The sequence below is a fragment of the Diceros bicornis genome, chromosome 24 (genome assembly GCF_020826845.1).
Source record: "Diceros bicornis minor isolate mBicDic1 chromosome 24, mDicBic1.mat.cur, whole genome shotgun sequence".
NCBI classification, from domain to species: domain Eukaryota; kingdom Metazoa; phylum Chordata; class Mammalia; order Perissodactyla; family Rhinocerotidae; genus Diceros; species Diceros bicornis.
The window spans coordinates 50387089-50402303 of record NC_080763.1 but is presented as its reverse complement, the minus strand read 5'-3'; the positions used below and the strand labels follow the sequence as shown (position 1 = coordinate 50402303).

General features: G+C 60.0%; 1 gene segment (V, D, J or C); it reads left to right on the top strand.

Annotated features, from left to right (window-relative positions):
• Positions 1 to 604: 604 nt before the first annotated feature.
• LOC131421206 (immunoglobulin heavy constant delta-like) lies at positions 605 to 14147 on the top strand. The segment is given in 8 exon segments: positions 605 to 749; positions 4485 to 4778; positions 5197 to 5280; positions 6948 to 7016; positions 7340 to 7666; positions 7831 to 8154; positions 13258 to 13397; positions 13840 to 14147. Coding segments are annotated over 8 exon segments (1392 nt in total).
• The last annotated feature ends 1068 nt before the right edge of the window (positions 14148 to 15215 follow it).

Below are 15215 nucleotides of genomic sequence, written 5' to 3'. Positions count from 1 at the left end.
CACGGGGTAAAGGGAGGCCCATCTCCACACAGGCCTTCTGGGTGATGTGCCCAGAAAGGGGCCCCACACGCGGGACCCAGCTCTCGGGACTTGTCCAGCCTGATGAAGGCCAGCAGCCGAGCTGGAGAGAATTCCAGGCCTGGTCTCCCAAACACAACCTGAACTGGAAACCAGGCTAGGGCCTCTGGGGCCCCTGTGTGCCGTCAGCAGGATCCTCTGCCAGCGAGTACTGGAGGGCCCGTAGTCACCTTGTTGCCATTCCTAGCGAGCCCGGCCACATCGAGATCTTGTCCCAACCTGCATAGCCTGCATGCCGGTGGGGTTCAGGGGGAGCTCTGGGTGGCTGTGCCCGCTATGATGGCAGCCTGCAGGAGCCCAGGGACCTCACCCCTCAGCCTGGGGCCGGACAGTGACGGGAGTGTGGAAGTGGGAGCAGAACATTCGGGTGAACCGGTTAGGAGTGTGCATGATGGGAGAGGCGGAAGCTAGGGGGGAAAGGCTCTATCCGTCTGTCCATCCATCCCTCGTACCAAAAGAAGGGCAGGCAGCAGCCAGGCCCAGGAGCAATGGCAAGGAGTGAGACTGGGGAGGCGGGAGCCCGGCCATGGGGCTGGGAATTAGCGCTCGGAGACGGGAGCTGTGCAAAGCGGAAGTGGGGCCACATGTCCAGGGCTCACTTGACCATGGCGTGGACAGCCAGGGGTGGCCCACAGACCATGGAGAAGTCCGGGTCAGCTGTGACAGCAAAGGTCTGGGTGGAGGTGGCAGTAGGAGATGGCAGAGAGAGTCCAGTAGACCCCAAAGACCCCAGAAGGAGAAATCCAAGATGGCGCCCAGTGAAGGCAGGTCCTGGGAGCCAGGATCCCAGGAGGAGGCAATTTCAGGGTACTGCAGAGCAGTCTGGAGTTCGCAGGGCAGGCTGTCGTGGGGGTGTCTTGGGTCTGAGCACCGGCCTGGCCCTGAAGGGGTGAATGTCCAAGAGAGATTTGGAAGTAGACATGTGTCCCAGGGGATATCGTCCACTAGCCTGGGATCTGAGTAGGCTGCTTCAGGCTCCAGCTCCATTTTGTTTAAATGGATCCTGTGGCACGCTCAGCTTCACAGGCTGGGGGAGACCTTACGGGGGTCCCATGCAGCATAAGCCATGTCCAGCAGGGTGGGGGACTCTCATGCAGGCCGTGGGGCTGACAGCTCAGGACAGCATCTCTGTTACTGTCCTGGGGTTGTCACAACAAAGAACCACAGATGGGCAGCTTCAACAACAAACTTATTGTCTCACAGTTCCGGAGGCTGGAGGTCAGGCCAAGGTGTCGGCAGGGCTGGTTCCTTCTGAGGCTGTGAGGGAGAACATGTTCCATGCTTCTTTCTGAGCTTCTGGAGGTTGCTGGCAGCCTTTGGCGTTCCTTGGCTTGTAGAAGCATCACCCTGATCTCTGCCTCTGTCTTCACATGGCGGTTCGCTGTGTGTGTGTGTCTGTCTCCACATTCCCCTTTGTATCAGTCATGTTGGATTTGAGGCCCAACCTAATCCACTATGACCTCATCTTGACTCACTAATTACATCCTCAATTATCCTATTTCCAAATAAAGTCACAGTCTGTGGTTCTGGGGGTTAGGACTTCAACATATAAATTGGGAGGACACAATTCAAGCCATAACAGTCCACCCTCTTGTCCCTAAAAATTCATGTCCTTCTCACATGCAAAATACCCCATCCCAACTCCCCCAAAAGTCTTAACCCACGCCAGCATCAACTCAAAGTCCAAAATCTTGTGTAAATTCACCTAAGTCGGGTACAGGTGAGACTTGAATAGAACTGATTCTGGGACAAAATCTTCTCCAGCTGTCCACTTGTAAAACCAGACAAGTTATCTGCCTCCAAAACATGATGGTGGGACAGACACAGAGTAGACATTCCCATTCTAAGAGGGAAAAGTTGGAAGGCAGAAAGGGGTCATGGGTTCCAAGCAACGCCAAAGCCAGCAAGGCAAACCCCATTCCATTTTAAGGTTTGAGAAGAATCCTCTTTTGCTTGATGCTCTGTCCTTGGGGCCTGGCATGGCAGCCCCACACTCCGAGACCACCAGGGTGGCAGCCACGTCCCTGAGGCCCAAGTCCTCTGAGCCCGTGGTGGCAGTGGCCGCCCCACTGGCCTCTGCATCCGGGGCTCCGCCCTCAAAGTCAGTCTTCCTCCACTCCACTCCATGTGCCCCTTTCAGTCCAGGCAGGCGTGTTCCTGTTCGTGTAAAATTCTCAAAAACCCTCTCGTCCTCCCATGCAATCCACGGAGGTCCAAGCCAACAGGGAAGACGATCCTCCAGATCTTGCTGGATAAACACATTGCTATTCCTGGCCCCTGATGACGTGGTTGACTGCATCCGTGGTCACACAACTAGTCCCTTTAGCAAAAGGGGGTCCAGCACCCCCACAGCCCTGTTATCTCGATAGACTGAGAATTTTTCAGATCTTCAGGTTCTGCTTCCTCTTTGCTTGCAGCATAATTCCTCCTTCAATTTCTCGATCTCCTCCCTAGTCGGCTATAAGCAGCAAGGAGAGGCGAGGCCGCACCTTCAACACTTGGCTCACAAGTCTCACTTTGCACAAAACATTAGGACACAATTCAGCCAAGTCTGAAGCCGCTCTGTAACAAGCATCACCTCCCCTCCAGGTTCCAATGACATGTTCTTCATTTCCTGTCTGAGCCCTCACCGGACCTGCCTCTAACGTTCATATTTCTACCAACAGTCGTCAAGAAAATTCGGCTTTTTCTAACAAGCGTCTCAAAACGCTTCCAGCCTCTACCCATCGCCCAGCTCTAAAATTACCTCCACATTTCTAGGTATTCGTTACATCACACCCCCTCATGGTACCCAGATCTGTATTAGTTTCCTATGAGCAGCTGTAACAAAGTCCCACAGCCTGGGAAGCTTAAATAGCAGAGATGTCTTGTCTTAGTTCTGGAGGCCAGAAGTCCGAGGTCAGGGTGTTGCAGGGCTGGTTCCCTCTGAGGTCATGAGGGATGACCCGGCCCAGGCCTCCCCAGCCCCAGCTTCTGGTGGTTGCTGGCAATCTTGGCATTCCTTGGCTCGTAGAAGCATCTCTCCAATCTCCGCCTCCTTCCTCACATGGCTCTCCCTGTGCATCTCTGTGTCCAAATCCCTCTTTTAGAAGGACACAGTCTTCTGCAATTTGGAGCCCACCCTACTCCAGTATGACATCATCTTAACTTACTAATTACATCCACTATGACCCTATCTCCAAATAAGGTCACTTCTGAGGTACTGGGGGTTAGGACTTCATCGTATGAATTTGGAGGGACACAATTCAACCCATAACACCACCCATTCCCAGCATCTTTCCAACAGTGCCCTGGAGGGAGGCCTGGCAGGGCTGACGCCCAGAGCGGTGCTGAGCTCATGGCCCCAGGGGTGACAGAGAAGGAGTAGGACATGTCTGTGCAGATGGGGGCTTCTGAGCTGGGCAAAGACAGCCCCCTAGGATCTGGAGGAGAGATAGCACTGCTGAGAAAACTTGAGAAAAGATAGGGGCAAGGTCTCCAGATGCTCAGGAGAGTGGGGAGGTGGGTTCTGCCCCTGGGGGACCAGCAGAGAGGGGGCCAGGCTGAAGAGCAGGCATGCCTGGCCCTGTCCGGGCAGTGGCAGGCAGTACAGTGGCTGGAGAGAAATGGGAGGAGCTGAGGGTCCAGGAGGAAAGGTGCCTGTGAGACTGAGATGGAGAAGTGTGGTAGGGGACCCGGGCAGGGACCCCATGCCCACTTGGCAGCCTTGGGCCACTCTGGTCCCCAGGGAGAGGAAGAGGAGTCTGGGAGACAGCCCATTAGGGGACCACCCACTCTGGGACCTGCCACCCCCGGGACCCAGCGTCCAGGGGCCAGACCCAGAGCACTGCAGGGTGCAACCTGTTAAACACTGACTGATGGAGAGATTCAGCACACCCCGAGACCCAGCCGAAGGCCTCCTGTGAGGACAGCATGCTCACAGGCTGGCCCCGAGCAGCAGAGCCGCTGGGAGGATGCATCTGGAAAAGGAGGGTCTAATCCCACCCACTCCTCAGGGAACCACACAAAAGTCTAACCATGTGGTTCCTCCACCAGCAAATGGGGCCCACGTCTCCTCTGTGGGGCAGCTGAGAGCCGGGGCTGGAGGCCTGGAGGCCTGGAGGCCTGGATATGGCGGGGCACACAGCCCCAGGCCCACCACTACAAGCATCCCCTGAACTGGGGTGCTCCATCCTCGCCTCAGGGGTTCTGGGCAATACTGGCCCCAGTGCTGACTCAGCCACAGACCCTGCAGTGGGACACCAGTTAGTCAATTCATGGGACAGGCCTGGCATCAGCGGGCACCAGCCACTCGGCCCAGCCCCCCTGGTCCTGCCACACTCACTCCAGGCCTCACTCCCGCTCCCCCTCCACCTGCACCCTCAGGAGCCCCTAGCCTCACAGCCTATGCTGTGTCTGTCTTCCAGGCAACTCCCAACCTCTGAAGGTGTTCCCCATACTCCCAGGATGCAAAGCCCTAGAGGAAAATGAACCTGTGGTCCTGGCCTGCTTGGTAATAGGGTACTCCCCAGAGCCGGTGCAGATCACCTGGCCCTCAAAGATGCAGGATCAGACCACATGGACCTTCCAGTTCTTGAAGCAAGAACAAAGCTACAACAAGGTCTCCTTCCTGAAGACCCACTGGAAGCCTGGCCAGCACAGCTGCAGCGTCCACAACAAGGCCACCAAGACTGACATGAAGAAGACCTTCCAGGAGCCAGGTGGGTGGCCCCAAGACCACCGAGGTGGGCCCTCCCCATCTCCCCAGCACCTTCTACCCAGGGCCTGGCCCCATGGACCGAAGCAGGGACCCGGACCACAGGGCACCCACCAAGCCCCTCAGAGCGCCTCCCCACCCCTCGGTCCCGCCGTCTCTCAGCTGCTCCATCAATCCAACATTCACAGCCTTTCCTTACAGAACCTCTCCCCAGGGTGCAAGGCAGCAGCGGGCTCAGAAGAGGCAGCGGCTGACAGTGGGGCCTCGGTGCTGCCCCGCCCACTCCGTGCTGCCCTGTCCCCCCCATGATGCCCCTCCCCCCTACAGTGTCCGGTCCCCACTCCTGCTCGCCCCCGGAGTCTCCCCACCTCCATCCACAGGACTTCCTGACCCACATCTGCTCATTGTTCCTCTGATTTCAGCGTCTTGGGCAGCTCAGAAGCCCTCAACTTTACCTGTACCACGAGTGGCCTCCACCAACGCCCCCACCACTCTCAGGAACCCAGGTGAGGAGCCCCCATCCCAGCATACCCCGCCTGCCCACACTTCCCTCAGGCTGCCTCCTTCAGGCAGCCTTCCACGACTTCATGTGTGAGTCTTCAAGTCACACCTTGTGTAAGGAAGGGCAGGGCCCTGAAGTGACATCTACCTGGCACCAACACCATGCCGGGCCCTGTGAACAAGGGACCTGCCCTGGTCACACCACAAGGAGCACAGTGGCAAGGCAGGGCCCATGGTCCAGCACCAGGGCTCACCTGGCCCAGGACACATGAGACGTGAGCTCATCACGGGGTGTCATACGAGCACACATTACTGGAGCAGCCAGGAGTGCAGGACTGAGCCCTGCGACGTTACAGAAACATAGGGTGCCCCCTGAAGGGCCGGGGAACCATGATGGCCAGACCCAGAGGCTCACCGCGACAGGAGCCCTTTGTGAGCTGCCCTCACCTCTGTCTCCACCTGGCTGCGGCCCCTCCCAGTGATGGGAGCCTGGCTGGGACAACCCAGGGTCATGCCCCCTCTGTCTGCTGCCTCGGGAAGAGGGTTATCATCCCCCTGAGAGGGCAGCAGCCATGTTAGCAGACACAGCTAGTGGAAGCGTGCTGGACAACACCGCACCAGCCCCAGCGGTGCTGGTGGAGCTCAAACAAGGGACCAGCGGCCGTGGCCTGGTATGACACCCTTGCAAGGGGCCCCATCCAGGTTGTTGGTCAAGATGTCCACACCCCAGGCCAGAATCTGCTCCCACTGTGCACATCCAGAAAGGCGGCACTCCCTGTCTCCAAACACTCCCAGCCTCCGGGCTCCACATAGGCTGGTAGATGCACAGGGGCACGGGCGAATCTAGAGAGAGGTCAGTCCTCCGGTGAGGATGTGGAATGGGACCAGCGCTGAAAGCAGGGGTATGCACAGGTCACTCCCCATCCTGAGGGCATCCACGCTTGGCCCTGACCACGACACCTGCCGCCAAATCCCATGGCCAGCAGCCTTGCCGGCTGGTGGAGGCTTCGCCTGGGCAGAGCTCCAAGATGACACTGCAGCCAGGCTGGGCCTCCTGCTCTGGGGCTGCACGGACCTCAGTGCAAGACGACCCTCCATGGGGCACGTCTGAGGTGTGCTGACCCCAGGAGCCAAGCCCTCCAAACAGGCCTGCGCCACTCCACCTGGGAGGGCCCCCCTGACCCCGATGCTGCACAGCTCTCACCGGCCTGCAGGCCAAACGCAGTCTGGAGCCTGTTTTCTATGACCCAGGAATGCTTTTTCCAGTTTTAGACAGACAGAGAAGGAGGAGGAGGAAGAAGAAACGGAAACCCTATGGCTGCAAAGCCTAAAATATCTACTATCTGGCCCTTTATAGAACAAGTTTGCTGACCCCTTGCCTGTTGCAAACCCATGGCCCAATACCTCAGGCCACTCATGCCCTGAACTACAGAAGTGATGGTCCTTGAGCACTTAGCACAGACCACCCCACTCCCGACCACCACGTGCACAGTCAGAGTCCTGCCATAGCCCGAGGACACAATCACGGAGCACTGCCCAGGGACCACAGCGGTGTGGGCGGGGCTCAGGACCCCCAGAGGGTGGCAGGGGCTGAGGGGTAGGGGGCGGCCACAGCCCCGACCAGCTGTGGAGCCAGGAGGAGACCCTGCCTCACCCCCACCGCCCTCCGCAGTGCCCTCCATCCACAACAGCCAACCAGAAGCCCAGAAGCCCGGAAGCCGAGTGGAAGCCGCCATCAAAGGTCTGTCCCTTGGGGCACAGAGTGAGAGGAGAAGGGGGAACAGCTCAGGGGGCACTGGGGAAAGCCTGGTCTCCAGCGAGTCTCTAGCTGGCGACAGGAGGTCACCTGTGCACAGCACTTCTAAGCAGCAAAGGCCAGGTCTGCTCCGGGGAGAAAGGGCAGGCCTGGGGGCCAGGCTGCAACAGAGAACACAGCAGCACTGCCCACAGTACCACCATGAGCTGGATGCCATGGGCATGGCTTGCTCAACCCTATGATGCAGCCCCCGCCCCTGGCACAGGGAGGGCCTCTCATCCTGCCCATCTCTCCCTCTCCCCTCACAGAGTGTCGGAACCACACCAACCCTCCCAGTGTCTTCCTGCTGCCCCCTCCCCTGAGGGGCCTGTGGCTCCAGGGCGAGGCCGCCTTCACCTGCCTGGCGGTAGGGGATGACCTGCAGGAGGCCCACTTGTCCTGGGAGGTGGCTGGGGTGCCCCACAGCAGGGGCGTGGAGGACGGGCTGCTGGAGCATCTCGCCAATGGTTCCCAGAGCCGGAGCAGCCGCCTGGCCCTGCCCAGGTCCTCGTGGGCTGCAGGGAACTCCATCAGCTGCAATCTGAGCCACCCCGACCTGAAGTCCAGCATGGCAGCAGTGTTGCTGAGAGAACATGGTGAGGCCGGCTCCCAGAGGTGGGGGGGAGACAGGGTGGCCTTGGCCCCTCGCACCCTGTCCCCCAGCCCAGCCGCTCGCCTGGCCACTGCCTTCGAGGAGACATCAAGGGGGCAGAGACCTCAGCCTCCAGCGGCCAGAGCATGACCCAGCTTCTCCCCGCAGCCGCGTCGGCACCCAGCAGCCTCTTCATCCGTGCCCTGACCACACCGGGCCTGCACGCCCCTGCCTCCTGGCTCCAGTGCAAGGTGTCCGGCTTCTCACCCCCGGACATCCTCCTCACCTGGCTGGAGGGCCAGCACGAGGTGGACCCTTCTTGGTTTGCCACCGCACGCCCCATGGCCCAGCCTGGAAACACCACGTTCCAGACCTGGAGCGTCCTGCGTGTCCCGACCACCCCGGACCCTCGGACGGCCACCTACACGTGTGTGGTCGGGCACGAGGCCTCCCGGAAGCTGCTCAGCGGCGCCTGGAGCCTGGACACTGGCGGTGAGTCACACGCAGGCACAGGGGTTTTGGTCCCAGCTGCCCCTAGACAGAGCTGGGATGGAGGGCCAGTCCTCCGGAGGAGCTGGGCAGCTGGCACTGTGGCAGAGGGTCTGTGCCACCCAGCTGGGTGGCCCCCCAGCCTGCTCAGTGTCTGGAGCACTGGGCTTTGGATGACCCATGCCTGTCTCCCTCGACCCACAGCCTCATGTCCTCACACCATGCGTTGGCCCAGGAGGCCGTGGGAGAGGGTGTCGCCCCTGCCAGGCCCTGAAGAGCAGCTATTTCCCACCAAGATGTGCCCGCTCTTGCTGGGTGCAGAGCAGGGGCCTCCCCTGGGGTGGACGTGGGGGTGGTCACCCACGACTGCTGCCATCCCAGGGATGTCTGAGCCTCCCCATGCCCCAAGACGTCCACCCGTCCAACAGCACAGTCAGCACCTTGGAGGCCAGACACGCACAGAAGTGGAGGCCTGACTGCTCGCTGCCTGGGCGGGGGGACAGAGACCCACCGGGGCGGGGGCTCCCAGTGGGGGTCCAGGGCTCACCCTCTCCTCTAAGACCTCTGGCCAGGCCCCTCTTGCTTCCTCGTAGGGGAGCAGCACCCAGACCAGTGCCCCCTCCTTGCCCAGCACAGCCGTGATGGGATGGTGGTGGACACGCTGGGCCAGGCAGACAGCAAGACACTGTCCTGCCCCCATTCAGGCATGGGGTGGCAGCAGGAGGTGCAGTCCAGTGTGAGCCGGGGACCCCCAGGCTGCCCTTTGGAGCTGGCAGAGGGAGATGCCCAGTGGGGCCCAAGTCAGCAAGGGTCAGGGCGGGGGCAAAGGCTGTGCCAGTCTCTACTGGGCCAGGGCTGCTGGCTTGGAGACCTTGCCGACCCCCACCACGGGATTCCCTCGGGAGTGGAAGAGACGTCCAGACAACAGCGCTGACCCCACTGTCTCGCACACAAGGGCCAGCAGTGATGGCATCCTGGTGGGCAGCAGCCCCACTGGCCCCACAGGGCTCCCCCGGAGAGGCAGCCACTCCTCAGCTCCCCGGCCCGCCCGCCTCTGCCTCAGCAGGTCTCTCCTAAAGACCCAGCCCCAGCCCCTGGCTGCCCACCTGGGGCCGGAACCCCTTATCCACAGCCCGTTTTCATAGCATTGCCGCCTCCCCATCCGGCCGCCATCAGTACCAGGCCAACTGTCATGGCTCATACTTCTGGGCCTGTCCATTCTCTGGTCATTGAAGTGGCCTCCTGACCCTGTCTGTCTTTCCTCCCCTGGGGGCAGTGGGAAGGACACTCCCTCGAGATCTTCTTGAGGGTCAGGTCCCCGCTGACCCTCCTCCCCGCCTCCTCCCCCCACCCAGTGGATGGGCCACCCCCAGGCACAGACCGGTTGGTCTGATGTCACAGGTGAGGCTGGACCGGACCCCTGGCCAGACCCGGCTAAGGCTGGAGGCTGATCTGCCAGCAGGCACAGAGCCCAGAGTTCCGGACTACGGGGTGTGCACTCCTGGGACACCCGAGCACTGACAGGTGCCCGGCACGTGGAGAGACCAGGGGAGCCCAGTGGTCGGGGCGCAGGCTGGGGTGTGGCTGCCTAGGTCCACACGCTCGCCCTGCACTGGGCTGTGGCACCTGCACTTGCACCTGCTGTCGCTGTGCATGGAGCGAGTCTGGGCAGGGAGGTGCTCAGCCAGGCCTCTCCCGGAGCCCGTGCGTGTGAGCATGTGTGGAGTGGGACAGGGGTGTGCAGCAGGTGCACGAATGAGCAGGTCGGCCGCACCTCCCCAGAACCCAGCACTGCCCTTGCCCTGTGCCTGAAGCTGTGTGGTAGCCACGGCTTTCAGGAGGTGGGTCCTGTTCCTGGCGTGGACTTAAGGCCTCCAGAGCCTTGGTGCAAATCTACCATGCCTCCCGGCACAGGCCAGAGGTTTGTCCATCTGCCAGAACCGTGCACTCTGGAGACGGGCAGGTGGCACAGGCTGCAGGAGGCCTGGCCTGGCCCCCAGGGCCCCCCTGGGAGTGAGTGGGGAGAAAGCACTCCTCCAGGAGGCCACGCCCCTCACCACCACCCCCTCCCCAGGGCTGAGCCATGGGGACGTGTTCAGGAAGCCAACTGGGGCTTCCCTGCCTGAACACACCCTCCTGCCAGGTGGAGGGCACCTGGACCTGCTCCCTGGTTTAGGTCCCCCTGGAGTGAGCCCATCCTCCACCACCTCCCCGCTAGCTGGATCACAGCCTTTCTCTTCCCCAGCCGCTGTCCTCAGCAGTTGTGGCTTTGCCTCCTCCAGGGTCCTGGTTGCGTTGCTCAAAGGACCCACAGGTTCCCCGCCTTCTGCCTCTATGGGCCTTTCCCTCCCTCTCACACCACTCTTCCCAAAGAAGGTAACACTTGCAACATGCTCAGCACAGGCCTGGCGGGTGGTCCACCCGCAGCAGCTGGCATGCCCCTGTGCATGTCATTACTATCACAACACCTGGAAGGCTGCCCACACTGGCCCTCTTCCCTCCTGGCCGGGTCCTTCTCTTTGACCCCAGCTCTGCCTCCTCCCCACCACTCCCCACCCCATGCTGCCCATCTCACAAGAGGGTTACGTCTGCCTGGTCCCACAAACAGGAGCCAGGGGACCTCACCCCTCCTGTCACCCTCACGGCCAGTAACCTCCCACTCCTGAATACCTGGAAGCTTCCTGCTTCTTCCTCTGACCCACCCCTCTCCTTCCCCCAGTGGTCACAATGGCCTCGCTGCCAGTTTTGTCCCCTCCAGCGCATCCTTCCTCAGTGGCCAAGGGAATCTTGTAAACGCCCATCGGGGTTCTGCTTGCAGTTAGGAGGTAGACGGTAGTGAAAGACCGCCACGCATGGGTAACAGAAGGACAACACCAAATAAACTTTTAAAATCGTGTTTATTTAAAGCCACTGGAGAGCTGAGGACTCGGAGAAGTCCAGTTGCCCTAAAGTCCTAGGTGAGAAAAGACTGTTGGCCACTTTGTCCCCACCCTGGGCACAGGGGGACAGAGGCATGGGCACCCACGAGGAGAGGGACGTAAGGGGATCGGTCAAGATTTCTGTGTCTGCGCAGGCGGCACGAGGGAGGGGAGCACGGACGAGCCCCACACAAGTCCCCTCCGCCCACCGAGTCCCCCCACACAGGACTCCCCCAGGCAAGCAGCAGCAGGAAGAGAGCTGGACAGCAGTGGAAGACCGCCAGCCGTGCATGACGCCGCCATCCAGAAGCCCCACTGGAGGGAGGGACCTGACCCCACCCAAACATTGAGAGCCTGAAGCCAACTGTCCTGCCACCCAGCCCAGCTCAACTCCTGCTTAGAACGACAAGATCAGCCCCTCGCCCTCCCTGCCCGGCAGAGGACAGGGTGTGCCCACTCTGCGGAAAATGCATGTACATCCTACTTCAAGCTCTCCTGTTTGTTTGTTCACCATGTCCAGCATGCAATAAAAAATTGTGAGATACGCAAAGAAGCGAAAACTTTCATCCATAATTGAGATAAAAAATAGCAAATAGAATTAGACCCACACGTGATCCTGACGTTGGAATTAAGAACAATCCCCATCATGTCTCCCCCAGCTTAAATTCTGTTCATGGCTTCCTTTTGCCCTAAGGAAGCATTCCAGGTCCTGTCGCAGGGTTCCCGGTTGTGCCTGATGGACTGCCCACTGACCTGTCCTGCCAGGCTCAAGTGAGGATGCACACGAGGCACAACTCCTCTCGGCTGAGGTTCTTCTCAAGGCTGCTCCTGCTGCCCGGGGACTTCCCATCTCCTCATCCAGCCAACTCTGTCATTCACATCTCCACAGACTCTCCCGTGTGTCTCAGAAGACATCTTTGACCCCCAGGGCCGGGTCACCAGGAGCCGGTACACCTAACAGATGGAGCGCTGGCCAGAGCACTGTCCAGGCAGAAACGTCATCCTGTTTAGCGGTCAGACCTACCCCCGGACAGTTCACCACCGCATTCCAAACGTCTAGAACAGGCTGTCTCAAATTCTCTGTGGCAAAGGACTGTTGCTTTTTTTTTCATTTCCAGTTCATCATGGACCAATACCTTTGTAGAATACAGTGGAATTTGATTGTTAGAAAAATGAAATGGATAGAAAAAAGATGTACCGATTTTTTATTATTAGATTCAGCAGACAGCTGTACACGTTTCCAGTGCTTCCACGGTGTCCGCTCTTTCTTCCTGTGCCCCGTGACCAGCGGTTCCTGGGCCGGCACCCTCCACAGGCCCGTGTCAGTAGCTCTGGTCAGGTGCACTTAGAGCCTCAGTGAATGCTTGCCAAATGAACGACTGGGAAACTCTGTGACGCGTGACAGGTCCCAGAACCTGAAGAAGTCCTACCTGCCCACAGGCTTTCCCCAGAAGTGTGTTTCCTGGGCCTGGACACTCACGGGTCCTGCCCTTCTTGCCTTGGTACCCCCACTCCAACCTCCAGCAGGAAAGACTTTTCTGATACACAAATTTGGTCATGACATGCCCTTGCTTAAAGCCCTTCCATGGCCCCCTATTGCTCTTAGGGTAAAATCGCCAGCAGGGCCTGGACCCCCCCCCCAGCTTTGGCCCCCTCCCTCACCACACACCCTGAGCTCTCCACTCCAGCCACACTGGGCCCCCCTCCGCCCTCCTGCGGTCAGGCTCTCGCCCAAGACAGGGCATTCGTGCCTGCTGTTCCTTCTTCTTAGAATGCTGTTCCCTCCTCTCTTTGCCTGGTTGGCACCATCTCATCTTTCACACCTCATCACAGCAGCCACGTCTGAGAGAGGCCGCCACTGACCAGCCTGCCTGGGCCAGTCCCTGTGTGTCTCCATCTGCTTAAATGTCCCCACCTCCCTTGCACCTTGTCAGGCTGGTGTGTTGACTTACAAGCAGGGGTGTTTGGTTCTCGTCCGTCTGCCCCACTCATGCTGTGACCTGTCGGCTCTGCTGAGCCCCAGCGCCTGGCGCAGGCCTGGCCGGGAGAAGGCAGTTTGCAGATGCCTGTCAGGCGACTGTGAGAGGGTGGACGCTTGACGGGGACAGATGAGAGTTGCCTGGCCTTCAGCTGTGCTGTGCATGGGGGGCAGGGCTGGCTCTTCTCACCTAGCCCCCGTCCTCCCCAGGTCTGGCCACAACCCCTCAGAGCAAGGATGAGAACAGCGATGACTATGCAGACCTGGAGGACACCAGCAGCCTGTGGCTTACATTCATGGCCCTCTTCATTGTCACCCTGCTGTACAGTGGCTTTGTCACCCTCATCAAGGTGAGAGACGGGGCAGCCAGCGCCCCTGTGTCCAGGGCTGGGAGGACAAGACGCCCCTCTAGGGACACTGGAGTCAGCCCAGGGATTGTGAGGGGAGCTGGGAGGAGTGTGCAGGGCCGTCGGTGGTCCGTGGACGACAGCCTGAGGGAGCCGCCTGGGGCCTCTCCACCCTTAGATGTAGGACTGCACCACTGCCCTCCACCCACAGCCCTCCTGGAGAACAGGCGCTTCACACCCGTTCACAGGAGATGGGGAGAGTCGGGTCCCTGGCTCAGCTAGGCAGATGGGACCCGCACATGGGAGCCTGGCCCTGTCCTCCAAGAGCAGAAGTGAGGCCCCACCCCCGGCCATGTCATGTTCTCCTGGGGCCCTGGTCCTCGCTCCCCCTCTGCTGACCCCTCTGGCTACAAGCCCCTTCCTGACCCCTGGGCTCTTGCTGTAGGTGAAGTAGCCCCCGGAGAGTGGACATCCTGCACCGCAGAGAAGGGAAGCTCATCCTCCATGCTGTCCATCGCTGCCAGGGGCAGACTGCCCCCAGACCCCACCCTGTGTGGGGAGGCACTCCAGCCCCATCTCTGCCCAGCCCCCAGCTCATCTCTGTCCACTGCAGAGCCTAGCATCCTGCCGGGAGAGAAGGTGCCAAGCGACAGGGAAGCAGGTCTCTCCCCAGCCTGGGCCTGCACTTCCCCCAGAGCCAGTGGTCCTGACTGCAGCCCCCTGGCCTTCCTGCCCCACTGACCAGCCCCATAAACACGCTTTGGCTCATTTCATCTGCCTCCTGTCTCTCTGTCCCAGCCATCTGGATCTGCCTCGGGTCAGAGGACCCAGGGGGCTGAGGGCGAATGTCCCAGAGAGCTCACACACACAAGGTGGGGATTCTGGCGGTGGCCGGGCAGGCACCAGGGAGCTGCCACAGTGAGAAAAGCTGACTGAGCCTTTCTGCACTGAAGAGAAAGGACTGAGAGGCCCCGCTCCCCACAGCAGACACACACAAGTACACTCACGCATGCAAGCACACGTGTGCACACAGGCATACATGCACATGCATACACAGCTCACTTGTGCACACACATGTGTGCACACACATGCAAGCATGCACATGTATGTGCAACGCACATATGCAGCCGCATCCCTACAACCACAGAGTACACACACATGCATGCAAACACATGCAAGTGCACCGGCATGTGCAAACATGCACATGGGTACGCATGTGCTGGGCTGCAGGACTCGCACATGTACACACAGACAAGTAAGTGCACAGACATGTAAGTGCACATGTGCTCATGCACCCAGACACACACACACGTTGGAAGATGGCCCTCAGGGGTGGGGATTGGAACATCTCTGCACACAGAGCTCCTGTATGTGTCTGGTTTCACCTCTTACTGTCTGCACAACCTGGGAAAGACCCTAAACTTTCCTGTGTGTTCATTCCCTTCTTTGGGGGAAAGCGCACCCCTCACATGGAGTGGGGTGGGGAGTAAATGAGGTGATGATGCCTGAAGGGGCTCAGAGAAGACCTGGCACTGTCAGTGCTCAGTGACTATCAGCCTCCTGCTGTGGCTCAGGGTCCCCCAGCAGCAGGCCAGAGTCTGGACTCAGACCTGGTCAGCTGCACAGTCTCCTCACTCCGCCAGGTGAAGAGATGGTCACGCAGTGGGGAGGCGAGCGTGGCGGACATCTGTCATGGGGGGTCCTCCCCACCACCGCCCCTCCCCACCCGGGACCAGGGGCAGGAGTGAGGCGAGTCACCCCTAAGGCCATCCATCCCCTGGCCAGTCCAGCCCCACCCCACCCTAGCATCCTGACCCTCCA